At 31.9% G+C, this 26,033-nt stretch overlaps 3 protein-coding genes across 3 annotated transcripts; all 3 read right to left on the bottom strand.

Moving 5' to 3' along the window:
* Nucleotides 1-8,549: 8,549 nt before the first annotated feature.
* LOC110724628 (uncharacterized protein At4g08330, chloroplastic-like) lies at nt 8,550-12,021 on the bottom strand. The gene is made up of 2 exons (XM_021904052.1): nt 11,616-12,021; nt 8,550-9,385 (listed from the first exon to the last, which is right to left on the bottom strand). The coding sequence occupies exons 1-2, from the start codon at nt 11,693-11,695 to the stop codon at nt 8,995-8,997; spliced, it is 471 nt and encodes a 156-aa protein (XP_021759744.1). The 5' UTR covers nt 11,696-12,021; the 3' UTR covers nt 8,550-8,994.
* Nucleotides 12,022-14,424: 2,403 nt separating this feature from the next.
* On the bottom strand, nt 14,425-17,645 carry LOC110724627 (photosystem II 22 kDa protein, chloroplastic). The gene is made up of 4 exons (XM_021904051.1): nt 17,187-17,645; nt 16,934-17,047; nt 15,277-15,520; nt 14,425-14,850 (listed from the first exon to the last, which is right to left on the bottom strand). Exons 1-4 carry the CDS (start codon nt 17,403-17,405, stop codon nt 14,606-14,608), a joined length of 822 nt encoding a protein of 273 aa, XP_021759743.1. The 5' UTR covers nt 17,406-17,645; the 3' UTR covers nt 14,425-14,605.
* On the bottom strand, nt 15,598-16,344 carry LOC110724560 (cytochrome c6, chloroplastic; the record flags this gene model as incomplete). The annotated part of the gene is made up of 1 exon (XM_021903973.1): nt 15,598-16,344. A coding segment is annotated over one exon (594 nt), but the record flags the coding sequence as incomplete, so codon positions are not given.
* Nucleotides 17,646-26,033: the final 8,388 nt, after the last annotated feature.

Raw genomic sequence — 26,033 nt, 5'->3', positions numbered from 1 at the left:
CTCTTTAAGTTTTATTAATGTCATGATTTCATAATAATAAACTATAATGTGGTGTCACATTTTATTCTGTATATCTTACTTAGTAGTCACTACTCACTAGTCAATATACAAGAATACAAGTTTTATTTATTTAACTACTAAGCTACTGACATTATACACTTTATTATTCCATAAAAAAAGAAGAATAATTAGGATTGTCAATGAATCTTTGAAATCAAGCAACGTTGAGAGATATTATATAATTAGTCTATCATATCAGGTTGCTTAAATATCAAGTTCATTGACTAACTGTTTAGGTTTGAATAGTCATTTTGTGCATGTTTACGAGAAATGATTGTGAAATAAGAGGTGTGTTAAAATCAATTTCCGAAGTTACTTGTAAAACTAGATTGCGGAGAGTATTTTATTCTTCTAGCTGTATCGATTATTAAGTAATACTCGGTGTTCTATTATAAATTATAAAAAATTATACTTTACATTAGCTTTTAGCTGATTGATATAGCTGATTATATTAACTGGTTTGACTAGCTGATTATATCAGCTTATTTGACTAGCTAGTTGTAAATAGCTGATTGTGTAAAAGTGTTTGGTAAATAGCTGTTTATTATTAGCTGTTTTGATGTATTTAATACCCAAAAAGCTAATTCTTCAATAAGCTAATTGTAAAAAGCTCTTAAAATGAGCTTTTTCAAAAAGAGCGGTTCTAGAACCAAATAATTCTTTTAATAAGTTATTTACTAAACACCCAGATTAGCTTTTTAAATTGGTCAAACCTCTAATATTGCTCAATAAGCTAAAAGCTTTTCAAAAAGCTCTTTACCAAACAAGGCCTATATCAAAGTTGTGGAAACAAACTCAACGGATATCCTCCTAGGAGGTAAGGATCAAGAACTATTCTCGATAACCCTATAAGAGTTCATTTTGATATGACAATTGGCAAAAGTGATATACGTGTATCATATGGAGTACACATTACAGAGTGTATTATTAGCAATAAGATAGCTTTGAACTTATAGGTCCATTTATACAATTTTCGTTTTTTTTTAAATTTTTAATTTTTAATTTTTTTAATTTTATTTTATTACTTGACATGTTTTGACTTTGGCATTATTCATATACTTCCCTTTAACCGTGTTTTGTGCTTTATACGTAATGAAAAATATAGTAATGCGCAACCTTGTTAGATTCATTACAATATATATTTTCAAAATATCAACTTTTCATAATTTTTGTTTATCAATAATTAAAGATATTAATGGTTGAATTTATACATTGACAAACGTGACTAAAGAATTGTGTCAACTAAAAGGAAACAGATGAAGTATTAAGAAATTTTTTATATTTGAAGTATATTCTTATCAATTATTGAAAGAAATAAAACTATTTCGTGCTAATGTATCCATATCTATACGTATTTGATATTAAAAGTAAAAGTATAATTCTCACATGAATTAATTAATTTAAAACTTAGAAACATTATTTGATAGAGAGAATCTCTCTTTATTATGAGAGAAAGATTAATCACATGCCAAAATCACCTATTCACCACTACATAAATAATAATCTTAATAACTTTTGTAACTTGTAGCACTAAAAATAGCAAATTATGTTGATATAAGTGGGAAACAAATGGAGAAAGGCCCCATTTTAATTTGAAATTATATAAGACTAGTCAAGTACAATTATAAGAGTGGTAGTGTCTTTTAGCTGCTGCCTTGGTTGGAAGAATATCTGGTTTCATGCATCTCTGATCTTTTCATGCATGCATCATCAATCATCCCAAAGCTAACCCAGATTACTGAAAAAGAGCCTTTGGTGGATTGTGACGTTCAATCCTGTTACTTAGTGTATCAACTGTTGGATTGTGAAAGACCCGCGCACTAATTCACGTACTTCTCATGTCTATCTAACTCGGGTTGGGGTCATATGTCCCAATATGTGTCGATTGATCTCATCTTGTGTCATCCGACCTTAGTCAAGATAATCGGCTAATGTTGATGTTATGGCATACTCGTAGATAATGAGGTCTAAGATGAAACACAAAATGAGATTAATGTATGATCTCTTTTGCACGTACTGACATAATGAGTCTAATAATTATTAGCTGGTCGTAAAAATGTTGGTTAATCACTAAATAGGAGGCGCTTTTGGTATACTTGTGGAGTTGTGGTATCCACACAATACGTAAAGATGGAGAGAAAAGGGAGGCAAATTGTTGTGCTCCCCATAATAGAAGATCAAATGATTCCTATAGTAATATGTATTGAGTGTACTATATAGTTGGTTAATAGCAAGCAAAAGGGGACCAAAATTGGATGATTATATGTGCAATTGGACCATATATTATAAAAGGGGTGTTTTAAGTTATGGAGAAAAAAGGGTTAATAAGAAGCAAGAGGGTATGGGACGAAAATGACAACACATTTTGTTACAAATATATATTATGACTCGAGCACATGCATTCACCATTAATCTTGATGCCTATTTTGGCTCCTCTATCTGTCCTCTAAAACATGGAGTTGAGATTTTGTTATGCTTTTGTAGGCCTTTTGCCAGTTCTAATAATGTTCCTTGTTGCAATTTTTTTATTTTTTTTATATATTACAATATGGTTTTAGTTTTTTTTTTTTTTTTTTTTTTTTTACTTTAACTTATTAAAATAGCTCCTACGTGATAGAGAATATACGCAGAATATTCAATCTTTAACATGTTTAGGATAATATTTTGCATTTATTTCTATCACTACATCTACATCTACATACTACATACAGAGTAACATACATGTTTACAACTATGTTTGATATGAGTAAGAGTCTGCTCTCATTGACTGAACTCAGCTGAACTGAACTGAACTGAATTGAGCTGATCTGAACTGAATTGAGCTGAACTTAACTGAGTTGAAATGAATATTTTATAAGAGAAGGAAATTAGGAGTTGAGCTGAACTGAACTGAACTGAGCTGAACTGAACTGAATTGAACTGAACTGAACTGAGCTGAGCTGAACTGAACTGAATTGAATTTCAACGTAAGAGAACAGGCCCTAAGTAGTGTATTCTCTTCAATGATGAATTTCCACACTCAATTTTATGCTTAACATATTTATTAGTTCAATTACAATTTACAAGTTATAATTTTATTTATTTATTTATTTTAATTTTTTTAGGAAACAAGTTATAACATTTCTTTGTCATACACTAATTAGGTATTTAGAAAAGCATCAAAATTATATATCACATGCAAACTCGCTCATTATTTCTTCCTTTCACATGGTTAAAAAATGAAATGTTGCATTATTCATTACATTATTTATATTGGTTATCATCCAATTATTAGATACAAAGTACTATTGTACTAGTGTATAAAGAGTTCATGTGCATAAATTAAAAGAGCTGATCATCTATCTCTAGCTAGTTTAATTCCAACGGAGTAGTTCTTAGTTTCTAGTTCCTAACAAAGGAACTATCCAGTTCTCAAATCTCAACTTTGTAAGTTGGTTGTTCTAATGTATGGAGTACCATCGTAAAACTTTCATGGTATTATAACACATAATGTGTTTCATAAATATTGCAAAAACTTTTGTTAGTCATAAAATTTACAATTGTTTGACTTTTACTTTTGTAAATTTACAACTTTGGTCATTAGAAGCTTTTATTACAACATTTTACTCTGTACATAATATTGTAACAGTTAGGTAGCGTTAGGTCATTAACAAAGAAAGTTGAAATTCACATAATTTAGAATTTGTGGGAATCAAATTGCTTATTTTAATTTTATGGGATTTTTCTAAAGTTATAATTGCAATGTGGGAAATAATTTCTCATAGGGATTTTTATTTACCTAAGCTAGGTAATTAAATTCCTACATACATACATACAACTACGTACTACATACGATAATTTCATAAAAATTGTAACACTTTGATTTTTGCAGTATTTATATACTAACCTGGGTGTTGTAGTACGTGGATAGTTTCACACTTTATGAATGTAGACTAGATAATGATTAACATTATTAAAGTCTAGTATTATACACGTACAAAATAATTTTGAATTGAAGAAGATGGGAAGTTCCAAGTAGGTTGGCTGCTAGACGAAACTAAGAAAAGGACTCCACAAACAAGGAGCAAGAAATAAGGCTCACAACAAGGAAAATAAAGGCAATACCTTTTGTATTTTTTGATTAGACACTTCATCTTTAAAGTTCTAACTATTATAAAGAAGAAGAGGCTTCATCTTTTGAAATTAAGCCCAAGTCAAAACTACTCTTAAGAACCACGTTCTCATGTCACATTATTTTTTTGTTCTACTTCCAAAAGACAACTTTCCAAGTCACCAAAATTTTATTAAAATAATAAGATTCTACTTAATAATACAATTAAATATACAAGTATATGAATAATAATCCCTATTATTGTATAGATTAACTTGTATAGATGAACTATTAAGTTAACTTAGCCCAACAAGAAACTATCTTTAAAAAAAGGGATGCGTCTAGCTAATAAAATAAAATCATCATAAATAAGGGTATCGCAAGTTGCAACCATAAGACTTTGATAGTAATAAATCATAAAATTAGTGATATAATGTACATCCTTTATTTTTTTTAATCAAACATAAAAATATATTACACACGAATGCATAACGCAAGTGCATGCTACACATCATGCTACACAAAGAATATACTCCGTATTATATAAACCCAAATATAAATAATAAATTTGTATACCAGACGTATTTACAAACAGTCCACATGACATGATGACAGAGTATAGATTAAACCTTCTTGATCGAAAAGGCATTAATTCATGCAAATATGTTGTCGTTGTGTTGTTATCTTATATTGCATGGTAGGCAGAAAAAATGAAATACGGCCATAAAACATACTTACAAAAAATATACAGGATACTCAACTATTTATGTGACATGTCCTAAAATGGACCGATTCATCTCCTAGCTTTCTTTTTTCTACTTATAGCTAAATACAAATATATGCATAAATAATAATTTTAACACGTTGCCGTTTGAAATCCGCATCAATAATAACACTTTCTTTGATTTTACTACGATTATTATTAATTCGATCATATACTAGGTACAAATTATAATTTATCTAGGTCAAAACATTATAGTTTATCATACTTTGTATTCTTATTAATTACTTTTGTTCATGTGTTAATATGAACCTCAGTGCGAATGCTAATGGAATCCGCAAAGGATGACAATTATTGGACAATTCTATTGTTCATACAAATAACAAGTGAAACAAGTTTGATCATATGATCGAATGATCGATTACCTTGAGTGAACTCGTTTAGATCGATAGATTTCAAACACTTATGGGATCAATAGATAGAGTTCTTAGGAATACCTTGTAAGTCATTAAGTTACAAAATCTATACATAAAGTCACGATAAATATAACCTCGTGGTTTTTCTCTTAATTGTAAGGTTTTCACGTAAACTATAATCTTGTTTGTCATTTTTATAGTTGTTTCATCATGTGTTTATTATTTCCGTCAGTGTTATCATTGCTTGTAATTGACATAATTAGTTAATTAGCCACTAACATAATTGTCAATAAGGAATTGAAATTGATAAAAACAAATAAAGCCAAGACAAAAGATTCATGAGTTCACCATGAATTTCCGGATAAATTAGTCACTAACTAAACAACGTCGCCATCCTAATTCCTAGCAGCTACAATTTGGGAAAGGACAAGTTTACGACATGGAAGTAAATGCCCGTCATTTCTTGTTTCCTTTCTCTATTTTCATTTGGTTTTGATTATTTTCTTAATTTATTCTATATATCTAGGATCATCTTTATTTTGATTTGCTTTTCAATATTTCTTGATTTATTTGTCACAAAAAAAAAAAAAAAAAAACTTAATCTAGCCTACATATCTAGGATCACTAGGATGACTCTACTCTCTACCCTATAATCCTTACAAATATTGCACTCTCATTTTTCAATTATTGATTAATAATTGTCATAATGATCAAGATTTGTTGCATATTTAATTTCAATGTGATCTTATATACTCCGTTTATGATTAATAAAGTAAATGCCCGTCATTTCTTGTTTCCTTTATTTTGATTTTTTGAATATTTCTTAATTTAGCCTATATATCTAGGATCACTAGGGATGACTCTACCCTATGAGTCCTCACAATTACTTGCCTATCAATCTATCATTTTCTAATTATTGATTAATAATAATTGTCATATATAATGATATATAATGATCAAGATTTGTTGCATATTTCAATGTTATCTTAGAAAATAAATACAAAATATAAAATACAGAGTACCCCGTGATAAAGATAATTACATATGTTGGAATGTCTAAATTCTTAAGTAACACCTCTAACCTTTATATATGTCATTTACAATCCTTATAAGGAAAGGTTGTGATGACCAACATTATGAGTTAAAAAAAAAAAAAAAAAAAAAATCTTCATTATCACATTTCCTTTATTTTCATTATTGAGAATGTTCTTTGGGTGTAGCTTAGCTTGTTTAGGATGTGCAAAAGGAGGCAAATTGGAGTGTGCATGCATGATGGAGTTGCATTAGGATAGTGACGGATTTATGATTCTAGCATGGTGAGTTCTCAAAATAGAGAAATCATGCATATCAAAACAATAAGCATGCAAATTCTTTTCCTTTTCCTTTTATCATTTCTAGCCTAAAATAAATAAATGTCTCGTTTTCTTAAAAAAAAAATGTATCATCTCCTCGTGTTACATATGTACATATGTATGCCAATTGGTTGTTACAAGGTTTTTTTTTTTCTTTCTTATATAATTCGTATTTTAGTTTGGCAAGAGGTTGTATTTTCATAATAACTCGATTAATTGGCCCAAATTAAATGGGACATAGACATAATTAAGCAATCGAGCATGACGATCCTATGCTAGCTGTGTTTTCATTTATTAATTGGCTCTCAACCTCTTATGTTACACTTTCATAGTGTTAGAAATTGAAGATCTAAGCAAAAGAACACAGAGAATTGTTGCCTTCATTGCTCTGTCCGTAGAGTTCGAGCTCTTGGCTTGAAAAATAAAAGACTAAATTGAGAGTATCCATTATTACAGAGAGAGTTTTCATTGAAACTCATAAAGGCCAACCTTCATAATTTTTTTTTTTTTTTAATCAAATATAAAGAATTTATCATCGCTCTATACATAAATAGTACTCCGTACCATATTTTCATATAGACTAAAGGTTTAAACCTTGATCTTCCGTATATTTTGGTCCAACATGGCAACAGTATACCCGCCACTTGAAGCCTATATATTGACTCGTGTACTAATGATCTACAATGAGTATATTTGTGGTTTTGTCGTCATTTAATTGAATATTTTCCCATCTACTTTTGCAATTTGATTGATATCAATAATTTCTTAATCATTAATAAATGAATCAATGAAGGCCTTGAGACATAAATCCATAATATTTATATGAATATAAAACATGCAAGTCTAGCATAGCACATAAAAGAAACGGAGTAAAACATAAAGGAATAGGTGCTACGTTAACGTACCACATTGCTTTGGGAGGTCCTTTCTAACAGCCTCCTTTGACGACCTTTGGTTGAAAATATGAGCCACCTCGCTTGCTTGTTTCGCACAACCCACGGCATCCTGCATTGATCTGGTCTAGTGTGAGTTGCAAACCAACTGTGTGATACATGGAAGGCACACAATTGACTCTACATTGTTGTGTATCCAAAATGATCTATCTCCCAAATTGTATACATTCTACTATTTCATCAATACAACATGCTTTAACAGCTTTTACTGTTTTTGGGCCCAAGCTTTTGTTATGTGGGCTAAGTTGGGCTAGTCCATTTTAGATATGACCCAAATAAAGTGTATCAATTAAACTTGTAAGACAACTAATTTGCTGACAATTCCAGTAATTGATGTAATTACTTGCTCTTTGGTTAAACTGGTTATGAGTTTCAACTAATAAATTAAATAGTTTTTTTTTTTTTTTTTTATAAAAAAAAAATTGGTAATAATCTTTTAAAGTAACATTGCTTCATTAGTAACAACTAAATATTGGATTAATTTCTCAACATGTTACTTTCATGCATCAAATAAGATTTAAAAATTTTCTCACGTTTAAAAGTTACGGTATTTTCTCTCATACAGGGTACGGTTTATATTACTCCGTACGACATACTGTACTTGGACTGATAAATTCCGATAAGTTAAGCTATGCAGGAGTTAATAATTTAACATGAAGTTCGTTTGGTGATAAATTGAGATCTGATTTTAAAAAACTGTAATTGAGTTTATAATTCAATTGTAGAGTCCAGGATACAGCAGAGTCCAAATCAAATATTTTGTTACTGAAGAACTCAAATTAATTAATGTGAAGCTGGAATCAGCATCATATTCAGTAGCCTTTCAACAATATGATAGACAAGTAGCTTTACCAATACTGCATAACACTTGCATCCTGCTCAAAATGAGTAGCGAAATTTCTCGTGGCACACCAAACTTAAGCTTCTAATACATTAAACTTCCGTTCGATTCCTTTATTTGGGGGACTGAAAAATTATAATACATGATCTTCGCTTTAGTCGTTTAAATGGCAGTCGCCTCACATAAAGAGCCCACTACCACTCTATTAGTGAGTAATGGTGTACTGCTTTGTGGGCATGTAATACATGAAAAGGAAATACTAGAAACCGTGAACTTGAATGCAAGTTTCTTTTTTGACAGGCGAAGATATATGGTAGAGCATCGCTACACTCTTCTAAACATCATTCTTTTCCAAACATAAATAATTCTATATCACTCAGAAACTGTACAGTTAACAATGTAGAACATAATTTCTTAACATAAATACCTGGTGTTTTACTTCACCATACAGAAGTGCTCTTAATTATGTGCAATTGAACCGCTGAAGCCCTTTTGATGACTGTTGGCAGTGTGTGCAGCCAAATGGTGCGTAACACGGTAACAAAACCTTGCTCACCTACATCAAAGAACCAGGGGAGTACCAGCTTGATCAGTGGATGAAGGTTGCAATGCACGGATTCTTATGTCAAATTTTCTCGGAGTGCCAACTTCACTGGTACTTGATCCATCCGGTACAATTGGATAGGAGGAATTTTTGTCATCATAAGCTTCACCAACATTGTTCCCACATTTGCGACAAAGGAGCTTGGTTCTTCTTCGAAATAAACCCCAAGAATTCTTCGATATGAAATATGGTACGCATCTGATTTCATCAACCTTCATAAATCTGCTCTCATCGATTTGAAAAAAAGAAATGATCCCTCGCTTTATTGATTTTCCATATTTTGAGCCAATGGTTGCAGTATTCCGGTTGGATGAGCTCAAATTCAGCTCATAACCGCATGCACCGCAACTAAATGAAAGACAATTTGAGTTAGTAACACATCATGAAACAAAACTCTCAAGGTCCTACAATATAACAGCACTCATGAGAGGACAAGGAAAAGGTTAAATCAAAACCCATTAATTTTGCCAACAAATAGTAGTAATATAAGGCATTTATTGACACAACCCTCCCCTCCCCCTTCTGTCCTTCCTAAAGTATGAATATCTTTCTAAAAGTCAATACAATCACTATTCTTTAATCTTTCATTATATGTCGTCTGACTAAATGTAGAAATACATCACCGTATTGTGGAATTTTCTAAATACATCACCAGACTGCGGAATTTTCTAGATCATGGAAGAAACTGCAATCTGGAAATCAAAACACTCATTTTTGTCACAATTTCTTGTGTGTGTATGCCAATGAACATTGCATAGGTACTTCTCTGCTTCAAGCTCTTTAACCAAAACGAAACACTACTGAGTGTCTGAGAAACCCCCACCCCCTACAGCTCCTCAATGATAGCCATGAGAATGACTTAGGTTTCAGGTCTCCAAAACTCCTCAGTGACTGAGACATCAGACATGTCCTGTGCATTTCAAGAATCATCTGCTCAATCCAATTTCTTGGAGATTTTTCGAGATACCTACATAAACTATCAGATTTGCCTTTTATACAGCAGTACTTTTGGTTTCAGACTTTCAGGTATAGAAATTTACGATAATGAATGTCAAATTTCCCATATGTCATCAAAAGGATTAAGCTTGATGACAATCCTTATCTCAACAATTCCCACAATTACTGGATAGATATTCAAAGATGTCCTGAATCCAGTATACTTTGAATAGTAAGTCAGCAACCACAAAACCAACTATTTGTCAAAGTAATATTGTAGCTTACCACCATATGCTCCCCTCAGTTCTTTCAACACATCATCTATCAGATACCACAATGACTCGAGACAAGGCATGGTAAAGAATAAAGATTACCACCTCCATTAAGAATTAATTGAACTTGAAATGAGCCAGGTAATTTCAAAAATCAATTCAATTTTAAGCCAAAATGATCAGCATGTAAGACCAAATGACCACAGCATTTACGTACTTGGATCCTTAACCTACCTCTCCGTACCAGAGTTGGCACCAGTTAGATACAGGCACAATCCTTCAAATCTTTATCTTTCTATCAAATCATAAAACAGAACTAGGAAAATCTAGGTGTATCAATGTCGGACACCATATTTGAGTATGACACTTTTGGCAAGTCTAAGTCGCATAATTATGTGCTCATTCTTATTACACTCCTAAAGGTACTCATTACATATTATGCCTACCAAAATATGTTCCCACCATTTGTGCAATCCTTTAACTTTTCATTATTTTCATAAAGGAAAGAATCTGACCTCATCTCATTCTCCAGCTAATATAATCAAAGCACATGGAAGGCAATTGGGCAATCACATCCTAACCACCTTCTCCTTTACTTCTCTTCTTTTTCTTTCTTTCCTCTCTTTTCAAAGGAATAATCACCTTTTTACACATACAAACAAGGAGACCGAGAAAAAGAATAGAAGAAGAATATATCAAAATGTTATGAGTACCAAATAGACCTAATTGACATACTCGTATACTCCCTTCGTTTCGAATTTATTCTCATTTGTCTCATCACTAGTTCAAACACTATCAAAGTATCAATGTGACTATTAAATCAAGAAAAAGGGAGTAGTTTATGTTCTAATAAAGTATGACTAAACAAGGTTGATTCCACTGAACAGGTTAGTTTTGTTCAAGTTTCAGTAACAGGTGAGTATATTTTATTCAATTACATGCTTAAAATAGTAAAATCTTAATCACTAAGTTTTACTTGGAACAAACTATTCCTCTTCATTCATCAAACATGAAGACAAACTAAACTCCATTCTATGCCCTTTAAAACAATCCCCAACTCATTCCGGATTTAGTCGTTACATTACTAGTTCAAATTACACTATCAACGCTCACAATTAATTCCAAACAGAGGGCGTACTGAAGTACTCAATTCAATCGTATGAGAATAAATTTATCAAATAAAAGATCCAATCTTTCCAAATACTCAATACTTCCATCAATTACCAACAGAATTCATCAAATCCCTTGAATTACAAGAACAAATTCAACAAACCCAATTCAAATATGATCAAATAAATGACTAATTCAAACAAAACAAATAACCCCAAATCATAAAAAGGGGTTAATTAAAAAGAGAGAAAGAAATAAACCTGTAAGATACATGTCTTTGAGAAGCAAAGGATTCCTTGTAGCTCCCAGTAAGATACCCTTCAATTTTTGGAGTTTCCATCTCAAATTCTTTATTTTTTGGTCTAATTTTCTCTCTCCTCTTCTGAATTAAGTATAAAAAATTTGCAGAAAATTGGAAATTGAGAGAGAGATTGGAGAACGTGGTTGATGTTTCTGGGGATCGTGGGTTGAGACCGTTGCTAACAAAAAAATAATAAGAAAAAAAGAAAAGAAAAAAAAAAAAACTGGAAAATTGATGAAGTTTTGAGGAATTATTAGTGAGAAATGAGTAAGAGTAGCCGAGTAGGTTTATGTTTGTTTAGACTTTTTGGACTTGGTTTTCAGATTGTTGGACTTGTACTGAAAACTCCCTTTCAATGACATCATGGGACATACACGGCTTTTACGCATTTCTGTCAACCCAATTATTGTTGGGGGGTTTTATTAGAGACTTTAGGATAACTCGTCTTGATTTCTTGAATAATCCCGATGTTTGTCGTTTTGTTTGAAATAATTTTGAGTTTGGTTAATTGTTAAATACCGAAGGTTGTTGTAGATTAATTTAAATAAATAATGAAAATAGTTTCAAATAGTAGTATGGATGGCACATTTGTAGTTGTAGCACTATTCGATTACAAAGAAATAAGGTTATAGTTGAGATTATTTTGAAATAACTTGATGTTAAGATTATCTTCGACAAACAAGATCACAATCTTCACATATATCTCTACCTTTTGCATGAAGTGTCCATACAAAAATGTCATTTCAGGATTTAAGTGACTCTAATTTTTAATAGGTTTTTAGCACCTAGATAGGATTTAGAAATTGTTTCAATTTTGTTACTTGTGACAATGTGGAGCCGTGGAGAGTGACTTATTTTCACTTGTTTTAACCAATTATTCCCTCCATCTCATTGACCAAAGATTCTCATTAAACCATCGTTTTGTAAGATAATATTGAATCACTAAAGTTAAGTCTTAAAGGCACTATGTACAAATTGAAATATACAAAATGAAGTTGTGGTGTCCACCTAAAATGACCATAGCACCCCCTCTTCTTTTAAAATTATAAATGATAATCAAAGTAAAGAAAACAAAAAGGAAAGAATAATCAATCAACAAATAGAAAGGAAAGATTAATCAATCAGCAAATAAAAAGGAAAGATTAATCAATTAGCAAATAGAAAGATAAATAATAATCAATCAACAAGTAAAAAGGAAAGATTAATTAATCAGCAAATAAAGAGAAAAGGTTAATCAATTAGCAAAAAAAGAAAAGATCAATTAATCCGCAAATAAAAAGGAAAGATTTATCAACAAACAAATAAAAAGGAAAGATTAATCAATCATCAAAGAATCTAAGTACATAAAATAAAAATCAATTTTTTGAATTAAGTGCAAAATAAATAGATTACATTATTTGTTTTATGTCTATACAATCAATCAATAGTTCAATACTCACTCCTTTTCTAAATAATTGATACATCTGACTTTTTCACTATTCATATATTAACTTTGACTATAGTTTTTTTTTTTTTTTTACACATAAAAAAACTAATTTTATTATGAAATATATTAGTAGTACGAAGTATTTAATAAGCGTTAATATAAAGATTCATACTACTATCAAGGTTTTTTTTTATTATTAATTTTTTATATATATGTTTTACTTATATTTAATCATATGTACCGATCTTTCAAAAAAAAAAAATCATATGTACCGAAGGCCAATTATTGCATTGACATGTGTGTTAAATTTGACCGTGTCAATTATTTAAGAATAGAAGGGTACATAATCTAAATTTTTAATCAATGCAAAATCATCTTTCATAAATAATCAACTTAATTTATGATAATATATGTAAGCAATGAAATACTATCAATTAAACTCATACAAGTCATACTATCTAAATTGTTTACTTTGTTAGTCAGTACTAAACCCAATTGTCTACCTTTATACTTTCATATTTGCGAATTAATATATTATTTTCATATAACATTTAATCTTTATTTTTACCCCTATATATGTGTGACATTATATTGTAATAAATAATATTGTAAGAATTGCATGTATATAGTGCTAATTGCAAATGAAAGTAGAGAGTTTAAACATTGGACCTATCATACTCAAACCCTCAATCTTAACTAGTTACCAAAATCTCATAGTTTAATTTTATTACAAGTGGAAATATGGTGAAGAAAACAAATTTAATCATCGCTTAATTAGCCCCTAACATCGCTTAATTAGCCCCTAACAATGTAATACTTGAACACTAAAATATTATACGTAGTACTCCATCCGTCCCTTAATACAATGTCTCTTTCTATTTATTATGTGAGGAATAGATGCTCAAAACAGACATTGTATTAAGGGACGGAGGGAGTATTTCAGACAATTCAAATAAACTCATGCATTTACATTTAGGGCTTGTTCTCATTGACTGAACTGAACTGAGCTGAGCTGAACTGAACTAAACTGAGCTGAGCTGAATTGAACTGAACTGAATTGAGCTGAACTAAAATGAATATTTTATAAGAGAAGGAAATTAGGAGCTGAACAGAACTGAACTGAGCTGAACTGAATTGAATTGAATTTCAACGTAAGAGAACAGACCCTAAGAACTAATACTTCAATTCTTCGAAGTAAATATCTAAGTCAAACATATAGAGTCATGTCTTTAATGTGTGAAATCTAAACGCTTATATAGTGTGTTAAACATTATTTATAACGTGTATTAACCACCATAAATTTTAGTCTTCCGTTTAATTTCTAGAAATTAAAAAAAGCATATGCAAAAACAATCTCAATGTAATACTTGTTTCAAGATTAACCATTCATAATTTCATGGTTATTATGAATACATACATACTTCCTACTAAAAAGTATTGCACTTGTACATGAACTTAAAGGAGCTAGATCACCAAAAATTATACTAACTTAAGAGGAGATGATGTACTAAGCTAATATAAGCCTAGTCCTCTTCCTCATCGGTGATGAATTTACCGGTTCCAGGGTTAATGGCGGCGATGAAGAAGAAGACGACGTTTAACAAAACCAATGGCTCGATTTCATTGATAGGAACTCCGGTCTCAATGTTGAGTTGTGCAAGGGCTCCTTTTCCTGTTATGATTTCTCCTATTAAGGAGAATGCAAATCCTAATTGTGCCAATCTTCCCACAAATAGCTCATTTGACTTAGTGAATCCAAATAGAGGACCTTCAATTACACAAACTTGATTGTTAGAACATTTAATTAATAGGAACACGTTATTAGAGAAGCAAGTTTTGTGTACGACTGTCCCAATGGTAATAGGAAGTACTAGATTTTGCCTTATTTTAAAGTTAGGAAACATCTTCAAAAGTATAACACTAAATCATCAACTAGTGAATTTTGTGCCTTAAACATGTGCTTTCCTACTTTGTGTAGTTAATGAGTCTTATCATGCCTATAATAATTTTCTTGGATGAATTTAACCTTCAATCATAGTTTATTTTAATGATTGTAAAATGTAATTAAGAAATAATATAACGAAAGATAAATTATTTTATTATCATTTTTTCATATATGTATGTAAGGTATAATATAACACATACAAAACACACAATGACATTCAATATTAAGATTTTAGGTCAAGTATTTTACCTCCTTCCTTAAGACCCAAAGCTGACCTAACATTCTTTCCAGGTGGGATGACCGCCTTCTCAAGTCCGGTGGGAGGGTCATCCACGAACCTTCCCCTGTCTCCTAGGGCTCCAATTGCTCCAAGCAAGGTAAACAGAATGAAGAAGAGCAAAAGAGGCTCGGCTTCATAGATGGGAATTCCGGTTTCTAGGTTAAGTTGAGCCAAAATACCCTTTCCGGTTATACCTTCTCCCAACAATGATGCCTGAAAGTTTGTTACAAAATACATACAAATTCATCATTTGTCATTCCATTTCAGAAAATCACAAGTCACCAATCAAATTAAAGTTTATAATCATGCCGCGTTTAAAAAGTCAAAATCTTGCTTGGTTTTAAACCTCGAACAAGTCAAATTTTGTTTCAAAGTACAATGCATAGATTAAAATAAAAATGTGTTATAAAATTGATTTAAATCCCAAAAAAATACATAAACAACTAGTCATTATAAATATCAATATTGGGCCAGCCCTTATCGGCCTGTAACTTGACAAACTGGGCCAAAAGCCTTATTTCTTCATCTTGTAATCGCGGCCCAAAGGTGCATTGTCCTCTGGGCATGCAGTTTAGTCCAAATCCAGGCATTCTTCCTTTCCCATTGTAAGTAATACTATACAATTCCTCCTCACTTTCAACACCATTCCTTTGAAGATCCTTGGTAAACAAGGTTGCTCCTGGCTGGATTAGGTTCCCTCCTGCGTCGTGGCACCCGATGCAGGATCTTCGAAACAAGGCTGCCCCTCTGGCTGTATCGATGGCAAGCGAGGCTGGGGTGTAGGAGATAGGATATAAGGCTACTAGTAAAGCCATGAGGGGTGGTAGCAAGTGCTTCAAAAGCTTGGATGCTTCTTCTTTGCTTGTGTCCTTATTAAAGATTTTAGTGTAAGAAATATGATATGGAAAATACTTTTGTTTGACATTTATTTTCTCTAATTTACTCAAACTTGATTTACCAAGGTTAGGGGATTTGATTTCTTTTGCATTGTCCACTGAAGTATAATCAATATCAGTTAAATGACGAGTTGATATAAAATATTAATGATTTTTTTAAAACTCGTTAATTATCTAAAACTTTTTTTTTTAAATCTGACAATTATTTAAAGCTCGGATTAATTTCTTGAGTTGAGATTATTAGTCCTATATGGGTAAAAGTTGTAATTAAAAATAAAAAAATAAAAAAGTTACAAATCTAGCTATTTTACTAGTACAAACATAGTGCTACTTAAGTAACGTTGCTAGAGAGTTTATTTACAAGCTATCCTCATTAAAATCTAATACAAGTATAATATTAGACCCCAAACAAATATAAGGACTTTCACTCAAACAACCCCCTTTATTTTTCTTATCAATCCAAAATTTACCCTCCAACGGATTGATCGTAAGAATTTATCAAACTAACACTAAAATATAAATTAGTAAAGAGACAACTAAATCTGAATGTACTCAAATCTTATCTGCACTCGTAAATGGATGCATGATCTTGAAAATCCATATATTTTAAGTATCCAAAAGATCATACTAGTATTATGTACACATACACATGAGTATATATGACTAAAATTTGTGTAAAATAATGTAATCAACTATATAATGTAAAGATTAAAGTGATTAATTAACTTACAGCAAATCCAATCATAGCAACACGACCAACAAAGAGTTCATTTTCCTTAGTAAACCCAATTCCTCCAGAAGTTCCAAACAAACCATCTTCAACTTTTAGCTTTGGCTTCTCCACCTAATTAACATAACATTATTAATAACAAAATAATTAACATCACTAATACATAATAATCATGAAATAAATTAACAACTTTCAAAAAAAAAAAAAAAAGTAATAAATTAACAAAAATAAATAAATAAATAAATAAATGTACCTTCTTAGCAGGAGCTTTGGCCTTGGACTTAAAAAGAGCAAAAGTCTTTAAAACATTTGAAGAAGAAGAAGAAGAAAGTGAAGGAAGAGGAGAAAAGAAAAGATGAGAAGAAGAAGATTTAGGCTTAATCTTTTCAATTTGAAGTTTAAGCAATGAATTTCGCTTCAAATCAACTGTGTTAGTAGAAACATTAGGCATAAGCAACATTGCTTGAGCCATACTTAATTATATATTAAATCTAATTAGTTTTAATATTTCTTAGATTCAATATACAATTCTCTCTTCTTCTTGCTTTTAATCTATTTTACTACAATGTTGAAAGTTTGTTAAATGATCATATAATGTGTAATGTTTTTATTAAGTGGAGGAAAATAAAGGGTGACACAAAGAGATGTGGATAGGATTTTTGAGAGTGTTGATAGGTTTATAGAGTGACCACGTTACCTTTTGTTTTTCAATATGTGCATTTTAGTGGTTCTTTCTTTTGTGAACCATGTTTGATTATCAAGTATTTTTGAGCATTTTTTTGTTTTTGTTTTCTGATTTTATTTTTAAAATAAAAATTGAGCATATTCCAAGTTTATGGGGATCATATGGAATTATATATCTTATAGAATCTTAGTAAATAGTAATTGCTTTTTTTACTATGATATAAAAATGTTTTCTAAAATGAGTAAAAAAAAATTATGGATGTAACTCCGTTTATTCGAAGATTTAATTTGAAACTTAAAATATATTGTCTTGCTATTTTAGTTATTTTTAAATATAACACATAAAGTTTTTTCTCAAAAAAAAGGAGTACGTAAAAGTTAATGCAACGCAAATTAAATTTTGTTATTGTATAAATATATTTGTCGTTTTCTCAAATAATATCGTAAACTGTAGTACGTGTAATAATAAGAAGTATTAGGGATCAAGATAACAATATGTACAAAATGTAACAATTGTCTAATGAATAGAGTACATGAGTTGGGTGTTTAGGTCCCATTCAAAAACTATTGAACTCCAAAGGCACAAATTTGAAGTAGGAAATCTTGATTTGGATGTGAACCACACATATAGAGAAGAAAAGGATAGATGTATCTTGAACAAGAACACGTAGAGCTATAGAATAAATTTGACAAAGAATGTGAAATGACAAAAGTGCCCAAGTTGCATTTAATTTGCTAGTTTAGTGACATTTGCTAAGGTCCCCTTGCTCCTTAGAACACCATGACAAAATAATCACTTGTTTATTTGTTTTATTATTTGGTCATAACTCTTGAGGCATGCACTTGGTCTATTAGTCTAAAGACAAACTGAATACAAAGAGGAAGAGCCTATATTACCTTGTGGTTGAAAATTGACCACTAATAAAATGGGTCTAGACTTTTCTTTGTCACCTCATTTTCTGTATTGATGAATTCGATCAATTTGTATACTTTACCAAGCTAAATGGTCTAGTGAAAAGAGTTCATTTTCCAATCATGAGATTAGGTGTTCAATTCCTATTCGTAATAATAAGTTAGAGGATTGATTTCCCTTATTACCTTTCCCTATTTTCTAAAAATGTCTAGCCTGCTTATCCGGGTCGGGTTGACTCATGAGGTATTTTATAAAGGTAATACTTCCTCTGCTTTTCTGGTTGACACGTTTTGATTTTAGCACTATTTACATACATTCATTTGATCATGTTTATGATCTATACGTAATAAAAATAGTCATTAGAGATCTTGTTATATTCACCACGATGTATATTTCAAAATATCAACTTTTTATAATTTTGCTTACAACATGTCTTGAGTGCGGTCGACCACATCGTGTGGCCACTTAATGTAACCCCTATAACATTGATTAAGTAACCTCTGTAATACCGATCGAGTAACTATATAACAATGACGAAGTAACCCCTTTAATATTGACCAAGTAACCCTAATTATACTAGCGAAATAACCCTCATAGTGGCTGGCCACAAAGGACTTTGTGTTTTGCTTATCGGCAATTAAAAATATTAATAGTTTAATTTGTACATCGATAAACATGACTAAATGCGTGTGTTAGTTAATAACGGATAAAGTAATATGTACACTATAAACTATGTATAAATGACTTTGTATTTCAAAACTAATGAATTTATATAATTCAAAACCAAATAACATATCTTATTATAAAAGCTATCTCCACTAAAGGAGCTAATGATATGAATTTGAATACGTACAAAGGTGCTAATAATATATACTTCCTCCGTTTCTATTTAGTTGACGTGTTTGATTTAGGCACATATATTAAGGAGAGGAGAGAAAGTGAGGGAGAATGAAAAACAAATGGGATAGCTTGTAAATGCAAGGTAAACAAGTTACTCCAAAAGAAAACGTGTCAACTAAAAAAAATTAAGGGTTTTTCTAAGCTATACCCCTAAGGTATTCGAGTTTCTAAGGTGTACTCATGTCTTTTCAAGTTTCTAAGTTGTGCCCTTCAACTCCTTATCAATACTAAAGTGTACCCTTATTAGTTCTTTAAAAGTTATTTGAGAGTGTGATTTGTGGCTTCAGTTTTCATTATTAGGGTTGCGGTGGCTAAAATTTCTTTCTCCTACTATTTCCTTACCTTTTATCATCTTTCTATTAAATTTATAGTTAACTTTAGGTGACGTGGAAGTCCCAAGGAGGGTATCATTCATTAATGGTAGCGAGTTGAGGGGCACAACTTAAAAACTTGAAAAAGCATGGGTACACCTTAAAAACTCGAATACCTTAGAGGTATAGCTTAGAAAAACCCAAACATTAAACTTCCTAAAAAGGAATACGTGTCGACTAAAAAGACTCGGAGGTAGTATTTAAATATGCACCAATCAGTTTTGTATTTTGGATACAATTCAAGTAATAAAGAGGTGATCCCGGGTTTACACTTGGGCCCCGTTCTTTAGAACTGCTCTGCTCTGCTTTGTTGAAATCTGCTCTGCTCTGTTTTGCTTTAACATGCTCTGCTCTGTTTTGCTTTAACATACTTATTTGCTCTGCTCTGTTCTGCTGAAATTTGCTCTGCTCTGCCCAAAGCTCAAAAGAACAAGTTCTTGACAGATTAGAAAATTATCACAAGTGTTAGCATTACAAACATAAAAGTTTTTCATTATATCTCTAACAACCAACATAATGTGACATAATGACTTTTTTTTTTTCCCACTCTATAAAGGAATCATAATATTATTGTCATAGTTAGTTGAGATATATCTACTAATTTAATAGGATTTTACAAAATCAACTAATAATAATAGTTGAATAAACCCCATATAATTTCTCATGAGCAATGAAAGATAACTTTATGAGCTTCACATTTAATCTTAATGGCCCTTCTTATTTGTAAATTTATTTCAATATATTTATATTAAGAGAGAGAAGTTACAAGTTAACAACCTTCATCAGAACTCGACTTTCAATTATAGTTAAGTAATTAAGTAACCCGAACAAACAATATTATTATTATTCATTCTTATTCCTATCTAACTAATTTTTAAAATGTTGATGTTTACTTATTCACTAGTAAAATATGTTAATGTTATATTGATGTTTACTTATTCACTAATTAAATATTTTAACGTTTTATTACGATAAATTGACTATCTAAATATAAATTTTTCACAAAAATAGAATTTATAGAGATTTTCGATCATTTTTTAAAATATTTATTTGATACACATGATTTTATAAATTAGATGTGTCAATGGTTTGTATATGACAGAATAATTAATAAAAAAGAATTAAAGATTCTATACAGATCTCGTGTAACTAGTCAACTTAATGCATAAGGGTTGAAAAGAAATACTGCTACTATGAGTCGTTCACTTCAAAAAAAAAAAAAAAAATTCTGAACTAAAATTATTTTTACTAAATAAAACTATTTTTGCTGAAATTAAATTATTTTTACTGAACTTAAATTAATTTTACTGAACTGAATTTTTTTTGCTGAACTAAAATTATTTTTACTGATTTTATATTATAACATAATTTATTTGTACGAACTGAAATTATTTTTATTGAATTGAAATTAATTTTACTGAGCTGAACTTCTATTCACTAAACTGAAATTATTTTTACTTAATATTATTTTTTTTAAGGTGAAGTGAATATGGCCTATATCTATTGAACTGATATTATGTTCATTTCATCTAACTTGTAAAAATTAATTAATTATTTCATTCTAAGTTTTAAGCAAATATTAGTATGAGCATTATTTTTTTTTTTTTTATTATACAAAGATTAGCCAAATAATATTATAAAATTATGCATTTATATTTAAATAAGGTCTTTTTAAATAAGGCCATAAAATTACTGCATATTAGATTTTCAAAAGGGACTTATTATAGGGTTAATGGGTTATGGTATAAGGGCCAACTGCCAACATGAGACAAATCAAATCATTGACTAAGACTACCACCGTTTAAGTCACATGTATATAGACAATCGTTTAACAGTAGCCATGTCCGTGAAAATTTGAAGGCCCTGTGCATGCCGTGCTACAAGCAAGTAGATCTTTTACTCTCTGGAGGCCCAATATAAAGGAAATTGTCCATTTATACATGAACTACGCCACTACAAAAGTATGAACTGTTCTCTTCAGTTTATTTTCACTTTAATTCAGTTCAGTTTTAATCAGCTCAATTCAGTTTCTAATTTTCTTCTCTCATAAAATATTCAATTCACTTCATCTCCAATTAGTTTAGTTCAGTAAATCAAAACAGGCCCTTAGCACATTTTCTGAGTAATCCCTATAATATTGACATGATAATCATTTATTATAGTTAATGAGAAACTCTTAAATTATAAAGTAACTCAAAAAAACACGCATAGAGTAACCCTTTTTTCTAAGTATAACCTGTAACACTAACCGACTAACCCCATGGTGCTTGGCAAAACATAGTTAAAAAAAGTGTGAAATAAAAAACAAAAATTTGTGGGTCTTATTATTTTATAATTTATCTTTTATCTTATCTTGCTAACGAACGTCCCTGTGGCATTGGATAAACAATTTAAACTATTACAATACCTAAAATGGTATTAATTCGGAAAAACATGACAAAATCACAAGTCGATCGGTGTAATTAATGTTAATTTTAATCTTTCTACTTTTACCTAGCTTATCCAACACTCCCGAAACGTTCGTTAATTTTTGCCTTATCTTAAATATGTGCATGAGAACTATGTTAAAAAAAAAAATGAAATACGAGTAAATAAAAAGCAATGGAGCCAGTGAAATACATGTCTTGTTTTACAATTGGTTGTTGACCTTTTTTTTTTTTGTTTGTTTGGCTAAAGTTTTTTATTTGTTTAAAAACATGTTTGAAAACTTTAGGTATTGGATATTACTTCAACAATTTAGGTACTTAAAAGTTAATAGCTAATCAAAACAATGTTTTCATTTGGGTTTAAAAACTATCCTTTCAATTGGTTAAATTGTCATATTAAATTTGGCTATGTATTGTTCAAATTATTTAAGTTTATATGAACATATCAAATCAGATCCTATCTTTTAGGGCATGTTCTCTTACGTTGAAGTTCAGTTCAGCTCAGCTCAGTTCAGTTTTGTTCAGCTCAGTTCAGCTTAGTTCAACTCCCAATTTCCTTCTCTTATAAAATATTCATTTCAGTTCAGCTCAGCTCAGTTCAGTTCAGTTCAGCTCAGTTCAGTCAATGAGAACAAGCCCTTAATTTTCATTTACTCATCATAAAAAATCTTTATATTCCAATTTAAATAGTACAGAGTATGAAAATTTCATGTACTCATATATAAAGTTCATATAAATACAAATTTTATAAAATCTCATTTGATATATATTGTGAATAAATGAACAATGCATAAATAAGGTCAAATTTGTCCGATTAGATTAGGTGAACTAAACAGGGTGACGATGGCGTTAGCGAAGTTACTAACTTACAAAATTAGGGTTTGTTTGGTTCATCTATTTTTTTTGATTATCTGATCTGATCTAATCTAATCCGAATGTCAGACTTGACCAAATTTTGACTTTAAATATACAATAATCTATATGAAAAAATAGGTCTTGTTAGATTTGTAATAATGTGTATTTTATTGATATGTGGTTTTCATAATTTTTTTTTCATTGCGAAATTAAAGATATTTAGTGATAAAAAAGTGTACACAAAACAATGATGTCATTTGAACTTATTTTTTCTAAAATACTACCTCCATTTTATATTATTTATAACGATTAAATATTTTTCCTCTTTACTTCATATCACATTGTTTTAAATAATATAAAACAGATGTAGGGCCTGTTCTCTTACGTTGAAATTCAGTTCAGTTCAGTTCAGCTCAACTCCTAATTTCCTTCTCTTATAAAATATTCAGTTCAATTCAGTTCAGCTCAATTCAGTACAGTTCAGTTCAGCTGAGTTCAGTCAATGAGAAGAGACCCGTAATAAGTAAAAATAAGGTCAATACCATAACGTTTACGATTTACATACATAGGTTAAAAATTGGGACTTGTTATTCATCGCCCGCAAATCTCTACATAAAGCCCACATTTTATAATTTTTTGACAAATTTGCCCTTTTTATAATTTTAACGGAAGATAAATTTTTCGCACTAAAAAAATGTGGAGCAGCACCGGATCGCCGAGGATCACCGGAGAATCGCCGTCGTCATCGGAAAACGAGGTTCGTAACGCATCGTAAGGACGAAATGGTGGCTGGCGCCTAGCCAAAAGGCCATGCCGTGGTTGTGGCGCCTAGCCAGGACGCCGCCACCGTGGTCACGGCGCCTGGTTGAGAAGCCTCGACCATAGTAGTGGCGCGTGGCCATGACGCCGCAGCCACGGCCAAGGCGCCTGGCCACCACGCCGCCACCATGGCGGCGGCGTCCTGACCAGGCGCCCCGGCCGTGGCTCCGGCGTCCTGGCCAGGCGCCAGTAGGGGAATATTTTTTATTTTATTTTATTTTTTTTTTTTTTTTTTTTAATTTAATCCCCTTTTTTTTTTTTTTTTTGTTTTTGTTAATTTAATCTTAATGTAATTATATTTATACGTTATATGTTATTGTTACAGGATTATGGTGGAGACGGAAATGATTACAGTGGGATTTTTGTACATGATGGCCTGTTCGAAGATGCTCAACAAGCGATTGATTGGGCAAAACAGGTTGCAATTAGATCAGGCTTTTGTTTAGTAGTAGCAACTCATAAATCTCAACGGGATGGTAGAATGGATCGCATTTTGAGATGCGACCGTTATCGCAAAAGAGAAGAACGAGATTTCAGTAAAGCGATTCGGTTTGACTCAAAGCGGAAAGGTTGTGGGTGTCAGTTCCGAGTTAAGGTTCGACAACATCAAAGGCGTGACGGTTGGGAAGTGAAGGGTTACGACAAATGGGGATATCACAACCATGAGCTGATAGCATACAAAGTGGGGCATCGGCAGTTAAGCGGCCTAAGTCCAGCTGCGAAACTAGTTGTAAAAGAAATGAGTGATGCTCAAGTGAAGCCCGCTAAAATATTAGCGTCTGTGTTAGAGAAATTCCCCGAAGACCAGCCAAACCGAAGACACATCTACAACGTCAGACAGAAATTGAGGTTTGAACGGTCAGAGGGAAGGAACCCTATACAGCAGCTTCTGCACCAGGCACAAGCACGTGGTTACCTTTACTGGTTTGAATCTGACGAAGACACATCGGAGGTAACTCATTTGTTCCTTGTCCATCCTGATTGTGCTGATATGATTTCGTCTTGGCCATCTGTGATTTTGATCGATTCAACGTACAAGACAAACAAGTACAAGTTCCCACTGGTTGAGATGGTTGGGATGGCTCCAACGAACCAGAACTTTCTGATTGGTTATGCAGTCATGAAGGATGAGACGGCTGCGAGTTACCGTTGGGTGTTGGAAAAGTTGAGAAACTACATCGGCCCAAATGTACAGCCATCGGCCATCGTAAGTGATTGTGAGGGAGGTCTTTTTGCCCCTATAGCGGAGCTGTTTCCGGAGTCGAGCCATTTACTGTGCACATGGCACATCAACAACTGCGTGAAAGTCAAAGCCTACAACCTTTTCAACAAGAACTTAGATTCAGCAGAGAGATTGGTAAATGGTAAGTGGCGGAAGATCCTGCAAGCTACCACGGAGGCAGAGTACGATCGAGCCTTGGAAAACTTAAAGGATGCGTACAAGTGGTGCCCGCCAATCGTAGACTATGTGATGCATCAGTGGGTACCTCAGAGGGAAAAGTTTGTCAAATATTGGACGAACCAAGTTCTTCATTTTGGGAACACTACGACATGCAGAGTCGAGAGCGCTCATAGAGCTTTGAAGGACTGGATTGATTCTTCCACGGCTGCTCTGGATACACTGTTCGAGAGAATAAACAAGGCTATTGATACTCAGAGGAACGGCATCAAGAACTATCTCGAGGACTCCAGACGACGACATGGCATGTTGTATGGCCATTTCATATTTAAGATTCTCCACGGTCGTGTGTCACACCACTGTTTGGGGTTGATTCTGAGCGAGTATACCAGGATGAGGGAGTTGGGCGATGAAGTGGCTATTCGGTGCGGATGTGCTATATCAATGACTCATGGATTACCTTGTGCATGCACCATTCACCGCGTAATTACGCAAGACAGGGCGTCGTTACATGTCGATCAGGTTCATCCATTCTGGCGGACGCTCGTTATCGGAGAGCATGCTGTTCCGCATACGGTTCACCGTGAACAGGAGGAGTTGGAGCAGTTTAAGATGATGTTTGACCAAGTGTCCTCCAGTCACCCTTCGATCATTCGTAGTGCTACACACATACTTCATGACATGTTCAATACATCGTGTTTGGATACCGAGGAACCGGAAGGGGTCGAGCGAC

This window comes from Chenopodium quinoa, unplaced genomic scaffold, assembly GCF_001683475.1.
Source record: "Chenopodium quinoa cultivar QQ74 unplaced genomic scaffold, ASM168347v1, whole genome shotgun sequence".
Classification (NCBI taxonomy): Eukaryota; Viridiplantae; Streptophyta; class Magnoliopsida; order Caryophyllales; family Amaranthaceae; genus Chenopodium; species Chenopodium quinoa.
Note: the sequence above shows the minus strand (reverse complement) of the source record. Positions and strands in the feature narration are given on the sequence as shown.

Bases quoted from the DNA above. Each gene is read 5' to 3' on its own strand.
- LOC110724627 (XM_021904051.1), bottom strand. From the start codon at position 17,405: ATGGCTCAAGCAATGTTGCTTATGCCTAATGTTTCTACTAACACAGTT. The intron at 17,048-17,186 runs GTACATTTATTT...TATGTTAATTAG, and splicing joins CCAAAGCTCCTGCTAAGAAG to GTGGAGAAGCCAAAGCTAAA. The intron at 14,851-15,276 runs GTAAAATACTTG...GTGTAATTGAAG, and splicing joins TTTGGGTCTTAAGGAAGGAG to GTCCTCTATTTGGATTCACT.
- LOC110724628 (XM_021904052.1), bottom strand. From the start codon at position 11,695: ATGGAAACTCCAAAAATTGAAGGGTATCTTACTGGGAGCTACAAGGAA. The intron at 9,386-11,615 runs GTTTATTTCTTT...TCTTTCATTTAG, and splicing joins CAAAGACATGTATCTTACAG to TTGCGGTGCATGCGGTTATG.